Source organism: Grampus griseus, assembly GCF_964374135.1.
Source record: "Grampus griseus genome assembly, chromosome: 15".
In the NCBI taxonomy this organism is placed as follows: Eukaryota; Metazoa; Chordata; class Mammalia; order Artiodactyla; family Delphinidae; genus Grampus; species Grampus griseus.
Genome location: NC_139009.1, coordinates 75,326,492 through 75,348,332, shown reverse-complemented (window position 1 = coordinate 75,348,332; position 21,841 = coordinate 75,326,492). Strand labels below are relative to the sequence as shown.

General features: G+C 36.6%; 1 protein-coding gene across 1 annotated transcript in view; it reads left to right on the top strand.

Moving 5' to 3' along the window:
- Positions 1-21,841, top strand: part of CHMP3 (charged multivesicular body protein 3) — an 81,729-nt gene that overhangs the window by 20,291 nt on the left and 39,597 nt on the right. Inside the window, exon 2 of the mRNA XM_082672250.1 lies at positions 3,583-3,643. Coding sequence (XP_082528376.1) covers positions 3,583-3,643 — 61 coding nt within the window. The remainder of the gene's footprint in view (positions 1-3,582; positions 3,644-21,841) is intronic.

Here is a 21,841-nt window from a genome sequence, read left to right as displayed (position 1 = left end):
AAAGACCGAAATTAAAGTCTTTGACCTAAAACTATAAAACTCAGAAAATACATAAAGGTAAGTCTTCATGACCTCATATCTGGAAATGGATTCTTTTGCTATAACACCAAAAGCACAAGCAACAGAAGAAAAAAATAGACAAATTGGAATTCATTAAAAGCTTTTGTGTATCAAAGGACAGTATCAAACAAGTAAAAAGATAAACTATGGAATGGGAGAAAATATTTGCAAATTATATATCTGATAAGGGTTTACTATCAGAATGCATAAAGTACTCATATAACTTAACAATAAAAAGACAGCTGAATGGATAGAAGACATCAATAGACATTTCTCCAAAGGAGATATACAAATGGCCAACAAACACATGAAAAGATATTCAACTTTATTGGTCATTAAGGAAACGCAAATCAAAATCATAGTGAGATGCTCTTTCAACAGGTCCAACAGATTGGCTATAATCAAAAAATTGGAAGATAACAAGTGTTGATAAGGATGTGGAGAAATAGGAACCCTTGTACATTGCTTGTGGGAATGTAAAATGGTGAAGCCCCTTTGAAAAAAAGTTGTGGAGTTCCTCAAAAATATAAAATAGAACTATCATATGACCCAGCAATTTCACTCCTAGGTTTATACCCAAAAGAATTGAAAATAGGTACTCAAACAAATACTTGTATACAGATGTTCATATTCACAGTAACCAAAACATGGAAACAACCCAAATGTCCATCACTGGGTGAATGGATAAACAATTTGTGTTGTATGTACACTCAATGTAATATTCAGCCATAAAAAATGTTGATAGGGACTTCCCTGGCAGTCCGGTGGTTAAGACTTCACTTTCCAGTGCAGGGGGTGAGGTTTGATCCCTGGTCAGGGAGCTAAGATCCCACATGCCTCGCAGCCAAAAAACTAAAACATAAAACAGAAGCAGTATTTTAACAAATTCAATAAAGGCTTTAAAAATGGTCCACATCAAAAAAAAAAAAAAACTAGAAATGTTGATACATGGTACAACATAGATGAACCTCAAAACCACTATACCTAATGAAAAAAGCCAGACACAAAAGACCACATATTATATGATTTCTTTTGTATTAAATATCAAAATAAGCATATCAAAAGACATAAAAGCAAATTAGTTTTTGCCAGGGAATGGGAGGGAGGATGGTCATAGGGGAAGATTATTTATAGGTTATAGTGTGTTCTTCTGATATATTGAAAAATTTCTGAGACTATAGGGAGCTGTTGATTGCACAGCATTGTAAAGGCACTAAATGCCACTGAATTGTACATTTAAAAATGGCTAAGTAGGGCTTCCCTGGTGGCGCAGTGGTTAAGAATCTGCTTGCCAATGCAGGGGACACGGATTCAAGCCCTGGTCCAGGAAGACCCCACATGCTGCGGAGCAACTAAGCCCACGTGCCACAACTACTGAGCCTGCGCTCTAGAGCCCATGTGCCACAACTACTGAGCCTGCATGCCACAGCTACTGAAGCCCATGTGCCTAGAGCCCATGCAGTGCAACAAGAGAAGCCACCACAATGAGAAGCCCGCACACTGCAACAAAGAGTAGCCCCCGCTCGCCACAACTAAAGAAAGACTGTGCACAGCAACGAAGACCCAAAGCAGCCAAAATTTTAAAAATAAATAAAATTTATTTAAAAAATGGCTTAGTTACATGAATTTCACTTAAAAATATATATATATTTAAAGCTAACATTAACTTTTAAAATTGTATAACCATACAGTTTTAAGTGCTTTAATATTTCATCTGGGTGGAGTTATTAGAGTTGATGAATAATAAATATTTTACAGATTTTGTTAAATAATTTTAAAGTCATTAAAAAGTGAAATTTATTGGAAATACATCTTAAGGATATGAATTTTTTTTTTTTTTTTTTTGCTGTACACGGGCCTCTCACTGTTGTGGCCTCTCCCATTGCGGAGCACAGGCTCCGGAGGCGCAGGCTCAGTGGCCATGGCTCACGGGCCTAGCCACTCCGCGGCATGTGGGATCTTCCCGGACTGGGGCACGAACCCGTGTCCCCTGCATCGGCAGGCGGACTCTCAATCACTGCGCCACCAGGGAAGCCGAGGATATTAATTTTTTAATGCCATTTAGTTCATGTATTCATGGATGAATGCTAAAGGGTTAGCATCAATTCCATTCCTGTTTTATTATTTTTTACCTTAAATCCCACAACCATTTTTTATTATAAAGGTGAACCCTGATCCTCATGATGGGCTTATTGGTAGGATTTCTGGTAGTAATTGCAGACACCAGTGTCTCCAAATGTTTGAATTTGCAGCTACTAGCGATGTCCAGTCATACAGGATGAGGATGTCTTTGATCTTTTTGGAAGCCTATACACATATTTCTGATAGTAAGATCACCAGGGCTTTGGAGGTGGACTGGTGGATTGCAAAAGCTGGGCTGCATGACCACCACCCTTCACACAGACACCGAGGTCCATGCCAGCAAATTGCTCCTTGTCCAGAAGCAGAACCGGTACCAGTAACTTGTATTGTAGCTGTATTGTAGCTGTGCGTGGTTGGATCATCTCTGGGGGTAACCCATTCACCTAAGGAGCCAGTGTGCCATGGCTGTGGTCATCTTCTTGCGTCTGAAGGGCTGCGCCAACTGCAGAGGGTCCTTGGATGGCATGGCTGTGATGTAGAGAAGACAGCCTCATTGTGAGGCACCTCAACTAGAAGAAAGCCCTATTTTATGTTTTATTAGACTCAAATGATGAGAAACATTGTTAATATAAATAAGTAGATGGTAGGTAGTGGAAAGGATTTTTCTGTGTCAGTGTCACTTAGTTTTTTGAACTTCTGTGTCATATGCCAAAAAGCAATAATTGATTAAATGTAAAATTTAGTTTTAATGATTTATCAGCTGATAACTCAGATTTTCCTTCATTTTTGAAATTGAAGAATTAGAAAGAAATGCATAAGAATTTGGTAATAATTAGAGTCATTCACTACTTTTTCAACACCTATAGCAGTATTTCTAGTTGGCCCTATGTTTAGCGCTTCAGAGGTTTTTGCCTCTCAGGGAAACCTATCATGATAAGAAGAGACACATAGGTTAGAGGAATATATTTCTTTTGTAAAATGAAAAAATGTAATTGTCAAAGGGGAGAAGGAAAAGATGAATTCTTATCACATAGGCAGAGAAGGTTTTTTTTAATAATTATGTATAGAAATTGAAAATCTTCTGATGCCCATGAAACCTTTCTATGCCCATGGCACCCCATGAACAATTTTTATATACCTGCAGGGTACTGAACTTTCTTGGGGAGCTTGTATAAAGTGCTTCATACTGCCTTCAGATCGGAATCTTTGAATAGTTTGAGACTTCTATGTACTGTGAATAAAAAGATGGGAAAAAAAACAGAATTTGGCCAGAGAAGAAAAAAAAGGAATTTGGCCCTAAGGCTGTTTCTTTCAAAATAGGTTTATATTATTTCTAGCTTGTGTCAGGAATAAATGTAGAATTAATATAAAATTCTTTAAAATGTGGTGAATTGGGGATATTGACTTCTCTTATAATTCCTTTTGTAAAATTTTTCCCAGGTGAATGAATGGTCATTGAAGATAAGAAAGGAAATGAGAGTTGTTGACAGGCAAATAAGAGGTAAATTATTATTTTACATCTCCTATTCTTTATCTTGGTGTATTTTGCATTAGTTCATAAAAGTAAACTGTATCTACATCTATGAAACATAGTTTATATTAATTATTTATGGCTGCCCTAATTATTTGCTTTCTAATTATAGTAAGAAAAACAAGATAAAATCAACTCAAAGATCTTTACATTTGATAAGAACTAAAATCTTTCCTCCAGCCTGGCATTGAGCTGTTCAAGGGGGAGAGGCCATGTTCATTCATCTGTGATTTCCTAGAGTCCAGGTTACTTTTGGAAACAAAGCAGGCACTCACATTCTGTGGTAGACAGAATAATGGCCTTCCAAAGATGTCCACGTCCTAATCCCCAGAACCTGTGAATATGTTACCTTACATAGCAGAAGGAAACTTGCAGATTTGATTAAATTAAGGATCTTGAGGTGGGGAGATTAATCCTGGGCTATCTGGGTGGGCTTATAAGAGTCCTTATGAGAGGGGGGCAACATGTTGAGAAAAAGTGAGAGAAAAGGAGATGTAACCACAGAACCAGATGTTAGAGTGCTATGCTTTGAAGATGGAGGAAGAAGACACAAGCTAAGGAATGCAGTTGACCTCTAGAAACTAGAAAAGACAAGGAAATGGATTCTTCCCTGAAGCTTCCAGAAGAAACACAGCCCTTCCAACACCTGGATTTTAGACTTCGTTCTTGTTTTTGTTTTTGAATATTTATTGGGCTGTGCTGGGTCTTAGTTGCGGCACACAGGATCTTCATTGCCGCCTGCGGGATCTTTTAGTTGCGGCATGCAGGCTCTTAGTTTGCGGCATGTGGGATCTAGTTCCCTGACCAGAGATCGAATCCGGGCCCCCTGCTTTGGGAGCATGGAGTCCCAACTGCTGGACCATCAGGGAAGTCCCGATTTTAGACTTCTGATCACCACAATTAAAGAATAAATTTTTGTTGTTTTAAGCCATTTGAAAAAAAAAAGTAAAGCAACCTCATCTTACTTACAAAGAAATGGCTTTATGGAATTCAAATTAAATAAATTGTATGTACGGAATGCAGTTCCATTTTCACTACAGTTTATCTTAGCATGGCTGTAAATTGAGCAAAATATGTTTCTAAATAAAGTTGATTATTGTTGAGTACTACTTAAAACTAAGGTGACTTGCAAAGAGTAACATTTAAAACTTTTATGATTTTTAACACTTTCATGATTGGAGAAAAATTAATAACAGAGGTATCACCATATCACTCCTTTTAAAAAAGAATTAGAATAGCAGTATAGGGGTAGGGAAGTAAAACGTACAAACTATTAGGTATAAAATAAGCTACAAGGATATATTATACAACATGGGGAATATAGCCAATATTTTATAACTGTAAATGGAATAAAGCCTTTACAAATTGTGAATCACTATCTGTACATCTGTACAAATAGTAACTTGTACATCTGTAACTTATATAATATTGTACAGCAACTATACTTCAATTAAAAAAATAAAAATGGAAAAAAATACTTGTAAATAGGATATTCCAAAAGTAAATAAATAAAAAATAATTACAGAGGGGAATTACATTCATAGCCATGATGGAGTAATGGTTATGGATTTGAACTTGCACTCCATTGTAAATAAAGAAAAAACTGGACAAAAGCTGTGAAACATCTGTTTTCAAACATTGGATAACTGTCAGTGCAGGATTTTGATCAGTGAGAAAAGGGAAACAAAAGGAGAGAGCCCTAATATGGTCCTCATTTTCTGCCAAGGGAGACTTTCTGGGTCATAGCATGTGGAAGGAGATTCCAAGCAGAGTGTGGTATTCTCACTGAATTAAGGAGGAAGAGACTAGGGTTCAGGGAGGCTGCAGTGGCTGGAACTTGTGGGGCAGAGTATCAGAACAAGAGCAATATCCAAAGAAAAAGCTGTAAATATCTGCACAGGGTCCCAATGAGTCTTTAGCTGACTACTAAGCTGTGCATACTTAGAATGAGATTTTAGGAGGCTAGGCAAAGAACAGTTACTGGGGACAGAACAACTACCAGGAGGGGGCTATAAGCTAAACAGTTCCCAGAGTTAACAGAGGATTGAGAGATGGTAGAGTTCTGACCAGACACAGTAAAGAGACTTTGTTGAATATCTGGGGCATTCAGTAGAGACTGCAGAAGGGTCATGCCTTAATATTAAGGTGAAAGTAGCCCTAGCTTAAAGGCTACCATATGCCCACAGCAACAAAGCTTAAAAGCAGATCTGTTACTGTATAGCACAGGAACTCTACTCAGTGCTCTGTGGTGACCTAAATGGAAAGGAAATCCAAAAAAGAGGAGATACATATATATATAGAGAGAGAGAGAGAGAGAGACAGAGAGAGAGAGAGAGAGAGAGACAGAGAGAGAGAGAGAGGGAGAGAGGGCGCGCTGATTCACTTTGTTGTGCAGTAGAAACTAACACAACATTGTAAAGCAACTATACTCCAATAAAAATTAATTTAAAAAATAAATAAATAAAAATTAAAAGAAGTCTTGAAAGCTGAACTACCAAAATAAAGCTGAACATTCTTTAAAGCTCTTTAAGGCTGAACTACCAAAATTGCAGATACCCCAAAATGAAACATTTAGAGTGTTCAACATCCAATGAAAAGTTACTAGGAAAGTGTGACCGAAAATCAAGAGAAAAATCAGGAAATATAAATAGACCCAGAAAAAAAACAGATGATCAAATGAATAAGCAGACAGGGATTTTAAACAGCTATTATAATATGTTGAGGGATTTAGAGGAAAACATAATGAACATATGTTTCAAAGGAAAACATGAACATAATGAAGAGGTAAATAGAAGATATTGAAAAGAACAAAGTAGAACTCAGATGAAAGATCTAGAATAAAGTGAAGTAAAATGAAAGCTTCACTGAATGGGTTGAACAAGCAGATTATACACTACAGAAAACAAGATCAGTGAAATCAAAGATAGTAATACAAACTATCCAAACTGCAGTACTGAGAGAAAAAAGTAAAAAAAAAAAAAAATCAAATGATCCAACGTGTAATTTGAGTCTCAGAAGGAAAAGAGTCCAGAAAGGATCACATGATATAATAGCTGATGAAAACTGTAAACCCACAGATCCAAGGAACTCCAATTTCAAACGGGATAAACACAAAGAAAACCTTGCCAGGATGTATCATAAGCAAATTACTGAAAGGTAACAATAAAGAGATAAAACAGTCTGAGGAAAGGGTAATGATTAAAATTTTATTATCAGAAACAATACGAACCAAAACATCTTTGATACAATAAAAGAAAAATACCCACATTATCCTAGAATTCTGAGTCCAATGAAAACAGCATTCAAAGGAGAAGTAAAGATACTTGTATACAAAAGCCAAGAGAATTTGTTGCTAGTAGGTCTACAGTACAAGAAACGTTAAAGGAAGTTGTAAGCTGAAGGAAAATCATACCAGATACAAATTTGGATTTACCCAGAGGAATGAAGCATGCTGGAAATTATAAGTATGTAAGTAAATATAATGTTTTTCTCTTTTAAGAGTTTCTTTTTAATAATTATTGACTGTTTAAAGTAAAAGTAATAATATGGGGCATAAAACATATGTAGAACTATGACAATGTATGACAATAATAGCACAAACAATTGATTCATGTCATCTTTAGAAACCACATAAATTCAGTTAGTGTCTCACAAACCTTGTTTATTCCTGTTTTGTGCTTTACTTATTGTATACCTTCTCACATCCATAACTCATTTATCTGGTTAAATGATCTTCAAGCTCTGTCTTTCTTCTCATGGTTCCTGTTATTTCTCATTCATAGCAATTCATTAGTTAACTAACATGATATCAGAAAAATAATAGTGGGTTTTGGAGTCCTTACACTACCAGATTTAAACCATCACTGCTATCAATTAGCCACCTGTTCCTATTAAAATTCTTTGAATCTCACAGAACTGTACTGACAATTAAATCTGTGAATGTATGTAAAATGTTTAGGACAGTACTTGGCATATAGTAGACAATTTACTACATTTATAGTGATACCAAAAAAGGAGGGTGGGGGTTACTTTAGACAAAGTATAACTTTGAAGTAATGTGATTGCTTTAAATGTTACTTGCATATGAAGGTTTACCACTGAAACACTTTCAAAGTCTTTGATTTGTTTTTTTGTGTGTTTTTGTTTTTTTTCTTTTTAGATTACATAGCTTTATTTAGTCTTTGATTTGAATTTTATTTCTTTATTTTTATACAGCAGGTTCTTATTAGTTATCTATTTTATACATGTTAGTGTATATGTCAATCCCAATCTCCCAATTCATCCCACCACCACCCCACCCCCTGCTTTCCCCCCTTGGTGTCCATACATTTGTTCTCTACATCTGTGTCTCTATTTCTGCCCTGCAAACTGGTTCATCTGTACCATTTTTCTAGATTCCACATATATGTATTAATATACGATATTTGTTTTTCTCTCTCTTACTTGCTTCACTCTATGACAGTCTCTAGGTCCATCCACATCTCTACAAATGACCCCGTTTCATTCCTTGTTATGGCTGAGTAATACTCCATTGTATACATGTACCACATCTTCTTTATCCATTCGTCTGTCAGTGGACATTTAGGTTGCTTCCATGACCTGGCTATTGTAAATAGTGCTGCAGTGAACATTGGGGTGCATGTGTCTTTTTGAATTACAGTTTTCTGTGTGTATATGCCCAGTAGTGGGATTGTTGGATCATATGGTAATTCTATTTTTAGTTTTTTAAGGAACCTCCATACTGTTCTCCATAGTGGCTGTATCAATTTACATTCCCACCAACAGTGCAAGAGGGTGCCCTTTTCTCCACACCCTCTCCAGCATTTGTTGTTTGTAGATTTTCTGATGATGCCCATTCTAACTGATGGGAGGTGATACCTCATTGTAGTTTTGATTTGCATTTCTCTAGTAATTAGTGACGTTGAGCAGCTTTTCATGTGCTTCTTGGCCATCTGTGTGTCTTCTTTGGAGAAATGTCTGTTTAGGTCTTCTACATATTTTAGAATTGGGTTGTTTGTTTTTCTCATATTGAGCTGCATGAGCTGTTGATATATTTCGGAGATTGATCCTTTGTCTGTTGATTCATTTGCAAATATTTTCTCCCATTCTGAGGGTTGTCTTTGCGTCTTTTTTATGGTTTCCTTTGCTGTGCAAAAGATTTTAAGTTTCATTAGGTCCCACTTGTTTATTTTTGTTTTTATTTCCATTACTCTGGGAGGTGGGTCCAAAAAGATCTTGCTGTGATTTATGTCAAAGAGTGTTCTTCCTTTGTTTTCCACTAAGCGTTTTATACTGTCTTGTTTTACATTTAGGTCTTTAATCCATTTTGAGTTTATTTTTCTGTGTGGTGTTAGGGAGTGTTCTAATTTCATTCTTTTACATGTAGCTGTCCAATTTTCACAGCCCCACTTATTGAAGAGACTGTCTTTTCTCCATTGTATATCCTTGCCTCCTTTGTCATAGACGAATTGACCATAAGCGTGTGGTTCATTTCTGGGCTCCCTATTCTTTTCCATTGATCTGTGTGTCTGGTTTTGTGACAGTACCATACTATTTTGATTACAGTAGCTTTGTGGAATAGTGTGAAGTCAGGGAGTCTGATTCCTCCAAGTCTGTTTTTTCCCCTCAAGATTGCTTTGGCTATTGGGGGTCTTTTGTGTCTCCATACAAATTTTAAGATTTTTGGTTCAAATTCTGTAAAAAATGCCATTGCTAATTTGATAGGGATTGCATTGAATCTGTAGATTGCTTTGGGTAGTATAGTCATTTTCACAATATTGATTCTTCCAATCCAAGGACATGGTATATCTCTCCATCTGTTTGTATCATCTTTAATTTCTTTCATCAGTGTCTTATAGTTTTCTACATACAGGTGTTTTGTCTCCCTAGGTAGGTTTATTCCTAGGTATTTTATTCTTTTTGTTGCAGTGGTAAATAGGAGTGTTTCCTTAATTTCTCTTTCTGATCTTTCGTTGTTAGTGTATAGGAAGGCAAGAGATTTCTGTGCATTAATTTTCTATCCTGCAACTTTACCAAATTCATTGATTAGCGCTAGTAGTTTTCTGGTGGCATCTTTAGGATGCTCTATGTATAGTGTCATGTCATCTGCAAAGAGTGACAGTTTTACTTCTTCTTTTCCAATTTGTATTCCTTTTATTTCTTTTTCTTCTCTGATTGCCGTGGCTAGGACTTCCAAAGCTATGTTGAATAATAGTGATGAGAGTGGACATCCTTGTCTTGTTCCTGATCTTAGAGGAAATACTTTTAGTTTTTCACCATTGAGAATGATGTTGCTGTGGGTTTGTCGTACATGGACTTTATTATGTTGAGGTAGGTTCCCTCTATGCCCACTCTCTGGAGAGTTTTTTTCATAAATGGGGTTTGAATTTTGTCAAAAGCTTTTTCTGCATCTATTGAGATGACCGTATGGTTTTTATTCTTCAATTTGTTAATATGGTGTATCACATTGATTGATTTGCATATATTGAAGAATCCTTGAATCCCTGGGATAAATCCCACTTGATCATGGTGTATGATCCTTTTAATGTGTTGTTGGATTCTGTTTGCTAGTATTTTGTTGAGGATTTTTGCATCTATATTCATCAGTGATATTGGTCTGTAATTTCCTCTTTTTGTCGTGTCTTTGTCTGGTTTTGGTATTAGGGTGATGGTGGCCTCGTAGAATGAGTTTGGGAGTGTTTCTTCATCTGCAGTTTTTTTAGAAGAGCTTGAGAAGGATGGGTGTTAGCTCTTCTCTAAATGTTTGATAGTATTTACCTGGGAAGAAATCTGGTCCTGGAATTTTCTTTGTTGCAAGATTTTATATCACAGTTTCAATTTCATTACTTGTGATTAGTCAGTTTATATTTTCTATTTCTTCCTGATTCAGTCTTGGAAGGTTATACATTTCTAAGAATTTGTCCATTTCTTCCAGGTTGTCCACTTTATTGGCAAAAGGTGCTTGTAGTAGTCTCTTATGCTTTGTATTTCTGCAGTGTCCTTTGCAACTTCTCCTTTTTCATTTCTAATTTTATTGATTTGAGTCCTCTCCCTCTTTTTCTTGATGAATGTTGTGGCTAAAGGTTTATCAAGTTTGTTTATCTTCTCAAAGAACCAGCTTTTAGTTTTATTGATCTCTGCTATTGTTTTCTTTGTTTGTATTCCATTTATTTCTGCTCTGATCTCGATTTCTTTCCTTCTACTAACTTTGGGGAGTTTTTGTTCTTCTTTTCTAGTTCCTTTAGGTGTAAGGTTAAATTGTTTATTTGAGATGTTTCTTGTATCTTGAGGTAGGCTTGTATAGCTATTAACTTCACTCTTGGAACTGCTTTTGCTGCATCGTTTGGATCATCATGTTTTCGTTGTCATTTGTCTCTAGGTATTTTTTGATTTCCTCTTTGATTTCTTCAGTGATCTCTTGGTTACTTAGTAATGTATTGCTTAGTCTCCATGTGTTTGTGTTTTTTACATTTTTTTCCCTGAAATTTATTTCTGATCTCATAGCGTTGTGGTCGAAAAAATGCTTGGTAGGATTTCAGTTTTCTTACATTTACCAAGGCTTGATCTGTGAGCCAAGATGTGATCTATCCTGGACAGTGTTCCATGTTCAGTTGAAACAAAAGTGTAATCTGCTGTTTTCGGATGGAATGTCCTATAAATATGAATTAAATCTCTTTGGTCTGTTGTGTCATTTAAAGCTTTTGTTTCCTTATTTTTCTGTCTGGATGGTCTGTCCATTGGTGTAAGTGAGGTGTTAAAGTCCCCCACTATTATTGTGTTACTGTCGATTCCCTCTTATAGCTGTTAGCATTTGCCTTGTGTATTGAGGTGCTCCTGTGTTGGTTGCATATATATTTATGATTGTCATATCTTCTTCTTGGATTGATCCTTTGATCATTATGTAGTGTCCTTCCTTGTCTCTTATAACATTCTTTATTTTAAATTCTGTTTTATCTGATATGAGTATTGCTATTCCAGCTTTCTTTTGATTTCCATTTGCATGGAATATCTTTTTCCATCCCATTTGCATGGAATATCTTTTTCCATCACTTTCAGTCTGTATCTTCCCCTAGTTCTGATGTGGATCTCTTGTAGACAGCATATATATGGATCTTGTTTTTGTATTCATTCAGCGAGCCTGTGTCTTTTGGATGGAGCATTTAATCCATTCACGTTCAAGGTAATTATCGATATGTATATTCCTGTTACCATATTCTTAATTGTTTTGGGTTTGTTTCTGTAGGTCCTTTTCTTCTCTCATGTTTCGTACTTAGAGAAGTTTCTTTGGCATTTGTTGTAGAGCTGGTTTGGTGGCGCTCAAGCTTTTGATTTCTCCATCAAATCTGAATGGGATCCTTGCCAGGTAGAGTAATCTTGGTTGTAGGTTCTTCCCTTTCATTACTTTAAGTATATCATGCCACTCCCTTCTGGCTTGTAGAGTTTCTGCTGAGAAATCAGCTGTTAACCTTATGGGAGTTCCCTTATATGTTATTTGTCATTTTTCCCTTGTTGCTTTTAATAATTTTTCTTTGTCTATAATTTTTGTCAGTTTGAGTACTATGTGTCTTGTTGTGTTTCTCCTTGGATTTATCCTGCCTGGGATTCTCTGCACTTCCTGGAGTTGGATGGCTATTTCCTTTCCCATGTTAGGGAAGTTTTCGACTATAATCTCTTCAAATATTTTCTCGGGTGCTTTCTCTCTCTCTTCTCCTTCTGGGACCCCTATAATGCGAATGTTCATGCATTTGATGTTGTACCAGAGGTCTCTTAGGCTGTCTTCACTTCTTTTCATTCTTTTTTCTTTATTCTTTTCTGTGGCAGTGATTTCCACCATTCTATCTTCCAGTTCATTTATCCATTCTTCTGCCTCAGTTATTCTGCTATTGATTCCTTCTAGTGTATTTTTCATTTCAGTTATTGTATTGTTCACCTCTGTTTGTTTGTTCTTTAATTCTTCTAGGTCTTTGTTAAACATTTCTTGCATCTTCTCGATCTTCACCTCCATTCTCTTTCTGAGGTCCTGGATCATCTTCACTATCATTATTCTGAATTCTTTTTCTGGGAGGTTGCCTATCTCCACTCATTTAGTTTTTCTGGGGTTTTATCTTGTTCCTTCACCTGGTACATAGTCCTCTGCCTTTGCATATTGTCTATCTTTCTGTGAATGTGGTTTTCATTCCACAGGCTTCAGGATTGTAGTTCTTCTTGCTTCTGCTGTCTGCCCTCTGGTGGATGAGGCTATCTAAGAGGCTTATGCAAGCTTCCTGATGGGAGGGACTGGTGGTGGGTAGAGCTGGGTGTTGCTCTGGTGAGCAGAGCTCAGTAAAACTTTAATCTGCTTGTCTGCTGTTGGGTGGGGCTGAGTTCCTTCCCTGTTGGTTGTTTGGCCTGAGGCAACCCAGCACTGGAGCCTATAGGTCTTTGGTAAGGCTAATGGAAGACTCCGGGAGGCCTTATGCCAATGAGTACTTCCCAGAACTTCTGCTGCCAGTGTCCTTGTCCCCGCAGTGAGCCACAGCCACCCCCGCCTCTGCAAGAGACCCTCTGACACTAACAGACAGGTCTGGTTCAGTCTCCTATGGGGTCACTGCTCCTTCCCCTTGGGTCCTGGTGTGCACACTACTTTGTGTGTGCCCTCCAAGAGTGGAGTCTCTGTTTCCCCCAGTCCTGTTGAAGTCCTGTAATCAATCCCTCTAGCCTTCAAAGTCTGATTCTCTGGAAATTCCTCCTCCCGTTGCTGACCCCCAGGTTGGGAAGCCTGATGTGGGGCTCAGAACCTTCACTCCAGTGGGTGGACTTCCGTGGTATAAGTGTTCTCCAGTTTGTGAGTCACCCACCCAGCACTTATGGGATTTGATTTTATTGTGATTGTGCCCCGCCTACCGTCTCATTGCGGCTTCTCCTTTGTCTTTGGATGTGGGGTATCTTTTTTTGGTGAGTTCCAGTGTCTTCCTGTCAATGATTGTTCAGCAGTTAGTTGTGATTCTAGTGCTCTTGCAAGAGGGAGTGAGCGCATGTCCCTCTACTCCACCATCTTGAATCAATCCTCATTTGGTTTTATGTTAGCAGTCAAGGCGAATGGATTTAAAGAATATATTAGTGAAAAAAAGAGTACCTGCAAGACTGTTCTATGCTCTTAGAAGTCAGGATATTGGTTTCCCTTGTTGGGGGCATGGTGGATTAGTAGGGACATAAAAGGACTTCATGTTATGTTGGTAATATTTTGTTTCTTCATCTGATTCCTAGTTACATGGGTGTGTTTAATTTGTGACAGTTTATGTGGCTTTATGGTTATGTGTGTGATATATGTATGTACGTATGATATACTTCAGTAAAACATTTAAAGAAAAATAGTAGTAACTTAAAGCAAAGTATAACTACAAGTAGTTCTTATCTTCTTATGGAGGACTCAAGGTAGTCCACATTTTTAGCTTTCAGCCAAATGTAACACATGTAGAGCACTCATAATAGGCAATACTGGAGTGAATTTAGAACATTCATTTTGCCCCTCCCCTCAAATGAACATAGTTAGCTTGCGTTTTTACCCCCATGACTATAAAGGTAATAATACACACACTGATGCAGAAAAGTATAAATAAGAAAGTTAAAATCACTCTGAAATCCTACCACCCAGAGATAACAGCCACAAGCATTTTGGTGATCATCGTTTCAGATACATTTCTGTCTGTATTTGTACTTACATATAAATACTTGTTTATAAATAAATCATAGTTTTCTTGCTGCTGTTTTCTTTATTATATTTAAATATACATAACAGAAGTTGACCATTTAAAAAAATTTTATTGAAGTATAGTTGATTTACAATGTGTTAATTTCTGCTGTACAGCAAAGTGATTCAGTTATGTAGATATTCTTTTTCATATTCCTTTTCATTATGATTTATCACAGGATATTGAATATAGTTTTCTGTGCTATACAGTAGAACCTTGTTGTTTATCCATTCTATATATAATGGTTTGCATCTGCTAATCCCAAACTCCCAATCCTTCCCTCCCCCCACCCTCCTGGCAACCACAGGTGTGTTCTCTATGTCTGTGAGTCTGTTTCTGTTTTGTAGATATGTTCATTTGTGTCATATTTCACATTCTACATATAAGTGATATCACATGTTCATAAATTGATCATTTAAACCATTTTAAAAAACACAGTTCATTGACATTAAGTACATTTACATTGCTGTGCAGCCATCACCACTATCCATCTCCTGAATTTTTCCTTCATCTCATATTGAAACTCTGTAGCCATTAAACAGTAACTCTCCATTTTTCCTTCTCCACATCCCCTGGTAACCACCATTCTGCTTTCTGTCTCTATGTATAATTAGACTGTTCCAGGTACCTCATATAAGTGTAATCACAGAGTATTTATCCCATTGTGTCTGTCTTATTTTACTTACCGTAATGTTTTCATGACTCATTCATGTTATAGCATGTATCAGAATTTCCTTCTTTTTATGAGACTGAATAACATTCCGTTGTATGTAGATATCTCATTTTGTTTATCTATTCATCTATCACTAGAAATTTGGGTTATTTCTACCTTTTGCTATTGTGAATAATGCTGTTATGAACATGAGTATACAAATATCTGTTCAAGCCCCTCCTTTTAGTCCTTCTGTGTATATACCCAAAAGTGGAATTGCTAGGTCAAGTCATGATTCTTTATTTAATTTTTGAGGAGCCACCATAGTGTTTGCCACAACACTGCACCGTTTTACATTCCTAACATCAAGGGCTAAGACATTCAAAAGCAACCACACTTACAGGGGAATATAGGTGGTCACTGTGCATGCCCAGGGAAATACACAGGCTCTGAAAGGGCTAACTTTTCACCTCAGGATGATCTCCAGTACAGAGACACCATACAGTAATAAAACAAAACAACCATATCAAACCCTGAGGAAGTGGGAGAATCTGGTTTCCAAAGTTATCATCTTAAAAAATTTAAATGTCCAGTTTTCAACAGTAACAACAACAAGATCACAAGGCATACAAAGAAACAGGAAAGTATGGCCCATTGAAAGGAAAAGAAATGAATAGAAAATGTCCCTGAAAAAGACCAGGTGACAGATTACTAAATAAAGACTTTAAAACAGTGATCTTAAAAATATGCAGGGCTTCCCTGGTGGCACAGTGGTTGAGAATCTGCCTGCTAATGCAGGGGACATGGGTTCGAGCCCTGGTCTGGGAGGATCCCACATGCCGTGGAGCAACTAGGCCCGTGAGCCACAGCTACTGAGCCTGCGCGTCTGGAGCCTGTGCTCCTCAAGAAGAGAGGCCCGATAGTGAGAGGCCCGCGCACCATGATGAAGAGTGGCCCCCGCTTGCCACAACTAGAGAAAGCCCTTGCACAGAAACGAAGACCCAACACAGGAAAAATAAATAAATTAATTAATAAACTCCTACCCCCAACATGTTCTTAAAAAAATATGCAAAGAACTAAAGAAAGATGTGGACAAAGTCAAGAAAATGATATATAAACAAAATGGAAGTATCAGTAAAGAGATAGAAACATGAAAAGAAGCCAAAAATAAATTCTGCAGCTGAAAAGTATAACTGAAAATTTAAAAATTGCTAGAGTTATTCAGAAGCCAATTTGAGCAGGGAGAAGAATTAGTGAACTTGAAAATAATACAGTTGAAATGTTCAGGTCTGAGGATCAGAAGGAAAAGAAGTTGAAGCAAACAGAGCCTAAGGGACCTGTTGGACAGCATCAGTTGGGTCAACATACACGTTGTGGGAGTCCCAGAAGGAAAGGAAAGAGAGAAGGGGGAAGAGAGATTATTTGAAGAAATAAAGACAGAAACTTAACAAATTTCCTGAAAAACATGAATATAATCATCCAAGAAAGTCCACACACTCTAACGTAGAATAAACGCAGAGACCCATGCCAGGGCACATTATAATTGAACTATAGAAAGACAAAGAGAGGATGTTTAAAGCAGCAAGAAATGACCTGTCACATACAATCAATCCTGAATAAGATTTTCAGCAGATTTCTCATCAGAAATGTTGAGGGCCAGAAGACAGTGGGTTGATATATTCAAATGCTGAAAGAAGATACCTATACACCAAGAATCCTATACCCAGCAAAACAAAGGAGAAATTTTGACATTCCCACTTAAACAAAAGCTATGGGAGTTTGTTACCACTAGACCTGCCTGGGAAGAAATGCTAAAGGGTGTCTGTACTTCAGGTTGAAATTAAAGGACTGTAGACAGTAACTGGAAACCATATGAAAAAATAAATACCTCCATTAAAGGTAAATACATGGCGGGCTTCCCTGGTGGCGCAGTGGTTGAGAGTCCACCTGCCGATGCAGGGGACACGGGTTCGTGCCCTGGTCTGGGAAGATCCCACATGCCACGGAGTGGCTGGGCCTGTGAGCCATGGCCACTGAGCCTGCATGTCCGGAGCCTGTGCTCTGCAATGGGAGAGGCCACAACAGTGAGAGGCCCGCGTACCAAAAAAAAAAGGTAAATACATGGGCAATTATAAAAGGTAGTATTCTTGTAACTTCATTTTTTGCTTTCACATGATTTAGGAGCCATGTGCATTTTTAAAAAATTAGGCTATATTTTTGAACACAGTGCAGAAAAATGTGCTTTTGTGACATCAGTAGCTGTATGGGGATGGGGACGGAGCTGTATAGAAGTAAAGTTTTTGCATATTATTAAAGTTAAGCTAATATAAATTCAAATTAGTGTTATAACTTTAGGATATTAAGTGCATTCACCAGGGTAATCACAAAGAAGGTAGATATAAATTATACACTAAAGCAAATGAAAAGGGACTTGAAGTTTCACCATAAGAAAAGAAACAGATAAACACAAAAGAAGACATTAATGCAGGAAATGAAGGACAAAAAAGCTGTAAGACCTACAGAAAAAATTGCAACATGGCAGAATTAAGCCCCTCCTCATCAGTAATTACTTTAAATGTAAATGAATTAAACTCTCCAATTAAAAGGCAGAGTTTGGCAGAATTGGGGCAAAATGACCCTAGTGTATACTAAGATACAAATAGGTTGAAAGTGAAAGGAAGGAAAAAGATATTCCATGGAAATAGTAACCAAAAGAGTGGAGATTGCTGTGCTGATATAACACAAAATAAACTTTAAATTAGAAAAGATTACAAGAGTCAAAGAAGGACATTATATGTTAATAAAAGCTTTAATACAGTAAGATGTAATCTATGCACCTAATAATAGATGATCAAAATATATGAAGAGAAGTAGATCTACAACAATAGTTGAAGATTTTAATAACCCATTCCCAAAATTGGATATAAACAGAAGATAAATAAAGATAAAAGAGGACTCGAACAACACTATAATGAACTAACAGACACATACAGAATACTAATAGACATATACAGAATAGACATGTGCAGAATACTCAATGCAACAACAACAGAATACACATTCTTAAGTGCACATGGTACATTCTCCAGGATAGACCATGTGGTGGGCCAAAAACCAAGTCTCAATCAGTTTAAAAAAAATAAGAAGGAAAATTAGAAAATACCTAGAGATGAGTGAAAACCACAGCACTATATATCAAAACTTTTGGGATGCAGCAAAAGCTCAGAGGGAAATTATAGCTATTAAAAGAAGAAAGATATCAATCAAAAAAGAAAGATATCAATCAACAACCTAACTTTACAACTTACAGAAAAAGAAGAAAAAACTCAACCTAAAGCTAACAAAAAGAAGGAAATAAGAAAGATTAGATCAGAGAAAAAGAAATAAAGACTAGAAGAGCAGGAGAGAAAAATCAAAGAAACTTAAAGTGAGTTCTTCAAAAAAGCAACAAAACTGATAAACCTTTAGCTAGATTGAGGGTGGTGGGGAGGGAAGAAGGGAGGAGGAGGGAGAGGGAGAGGGAATCAAATTCCTAAGATCAGAAATGACAGTTGGAGCACTACTATGATTCTACAGAAATAAAAAATGTAAGAGAGTACTATGAACAATTGTACACTAAAAAAATTGGATAATTTAGATGAAATGGGCAAATTCATAGAATTATAAAATCTACCAATACTGAAACACCAATAGAAAATCTGAATAGACTTATAACTCTTGAGATTAAATCAGTAATCAAAAATCTCTCCCAACAAAGAAAAGTCCTAGACCTGATGTATTCACTGGTGATATCTACTAAACGTATAAAGAACTAACACCAATCTTTCTCATACTTCTTCAGAAAATTGAAGAAAAGGGAACACTATCTAACTTGTTCTCTAAGGACAGCGTTTCCCATAGCAAAGCCAGACAAAGACACTATGGGAAGAGAAAACTACAGACCAATACTCCTTATGAACACTGATGCAAAAGTCCTCAACAAAATACAAGCAAGCAGGATTCAAAAGGATTATACACCATGACCAACTGGGATTTATTCCTGGAATGCAAGGATGGTTCACCTATGAAAATCAGTCAATGTAATACACCACATCAACAAAATAAAAAAAAAAACTATTCCAAAAATTTGAATAGGAAGGAATGCTTCCATACTCATTCTATGAGGCCATCATCACCCTGATATCAAAACCAGACAAAGATATCACACACAAAATAGAAAAGTACAGGCCAATATCACTGATGAACATAGATGCAAAAATTCTCAACAAAATATTAGCAAACAAATTGAACAGTACATTTAAAAGGATCATACTCCATGATCAAGTGGCATTTATCCAAGGATGGAAGGATGGTTCAGTTTATGCAAATTAGACATTGTGATATACCACATTAATAAACTGAAGAATAAAAATCATACAGTCATCTCAATAGATACAGAAAAAGCTTCTGACAAAATTCATGATATGATAAAACCTCTCAACAAAGTGAGAAAAGAGGGAGCATCACTCAACATGATAAAGGCCATCTATGACAAACCCATAGCCAACATCATACTCAAGGTTGAAAAGCTGAAAGCATTTCGTCTAAGATCAGGAACAAGACAAAGATGCCCACTCTTGCCCTGTTTATTTAACATAGCATTGGAAGTCCTAGCCATGCAGTCAGACCAGAAAAAGAAATAAAAGGAATCCAAATTAGAAACGAAGAAGTAAAACTGTTACTATTTGAAGATGACATGATACTATGTGTAGAAAATCCTGAAGATGCCACCAAATAACTATTAAAATAATAAATGAATTCAGTAAAGTTGTAGGATACAAAATTAATACAGAGAAATCTGTTGTGTTTCTTACACTAACAACAAACTGTCAGAAAGAGAAATTAAGAAAACAATTCCATTTACAATTGCATCAGAAAGAATAAAATAACTAGGAGTAAATCTAACCAAGGAGGTAAAAAACTTGTACTCAGAAAACTATAAGACACTGATGAAATAAACTGAAGATGACAGAAACAAATGGAAAGATATACCATGCTTGTGGATTTGAAGAATTAATGTTATTAAAATAGCCATACTACGCAAAGCCATGTATAGATTCATTTCAGTACGTATCAGAATTCCCGTGGCATTTTTCACTGAACAAATAATTCTAAAATTTATATGGAAGCACAAAAGACCTCAAATAGGCAATAAAACTGATTTAAAAATGGACAGAGAACCCGAATAGGCATTTTTCCAAAGAAGACATACAGATGGCCAACAGACACAAGAAAAGATGCTCAGCATCACTAATCATCAGGGAAATGCAAATCAAAACCAGAGTGAGATACCATCTCACACCTGTGAGAATGGCTATTATTAAAAAGACAACAAACAAGTGTGGATTAGGATGTGGAGAATAGGGAGCCCTTGTGCAGTATTGATGGGAATGTAAATTGTGGCAACAACTACAGAAAACAGCATGGAGGTTCTTCAAAAAATTAGAACTACCATATGATCCAGCAATTTTACTTCTAGGTATTTTTCCAAAGGAAACAAAAACACTAATTTGAAAAGATATATTCACTCCTATGATTATTGCAGGCTTACTCACAGTAGCCAAGATATAGAAGCAACCTAAGTGCCCCTGATAGATGAATGGATAAAGATGTGGTGTGTGTATAGACATATATAAGCTAGAATACTACTCAACCATAAAAAGGACTGAAATCTTGTTGTTTGTGACAACCTGGATGGACCTAGAGGGTAATATGCTAAGTGAAATTAAGACAGAAAGAAAATGCCATATGATTTCACTTGTACTTGGAATCTAAAAAACAAAACAAATGAACAAACATAGCAAAACAGAAACTGTTATTGATACAGAGAACAAACGGATGGTTGCCAGAGGGGAGGGGCGCAGGTAAATGAGTGAAATGGGTGAGGGGGATTAAGAGGTACAGACTTCCAGTTACAAAATAAATGAGTCACAGGGGTGAAATGTACAGAGTGGGGAATATAGTCAATAATAATGTAGTATCATTGTATGATGACAGATGGTAACTAGACTTATTGTGGTGATCATTTTGTAATGTACAGAAATACCAAATCACTGTGCTGTACACCAGGAACTATCGTAGTGTTGTAGGTCAACTATAGTTCAAAAAACCACAAACAAACAAACTCATAGAAAAAGAGATCAGATTTGTGGTCACCAGAGTTGGGGTTTGGGGGGAGTGAGAATTGGATGAAGGTGGTCAAAAGGTACAAACTTGCAGTATAAGATAAATAAGTACTAGGGATGTAATGTATGACAGGATGAATATAATGAACACTGCTGTAGGTTGTATATGAAAGCTGTTAAGAGAGTAAATCTTGAGTTCTAATCATAAGGAAGAAATATTTTTTCTGTGTTTTATTTTCTATCTATATGATGATAGATGTTAACTTACTGTGATCATCATTTCATGATCTCTGTCAGTAAGTCATCATGCTGTGTACCTTAAACTTATACAGTGCTGTATGTCAGTTATATATCAATAAAACTGTAAGGAAAAAAACTTCCTACAAAACTGTCTAATTAAAACCAGTTTGCTACTGGCATGAAGACAGTCATAAAGACCAGTGAGATAGAATAGAGAGCCCAGAAATCAGCCCTCACGTATATGGTCAAATATATGTGAGGACCATTCAGTGAGGAAAAGACAGCCTTCTCAACTAATGGTGCTATGTAAACTGGATTTCCACATGCAAAAGAATGAGTTTGGACCCTTACCTAAAACCATATATGGAAATTAATTAAAAAT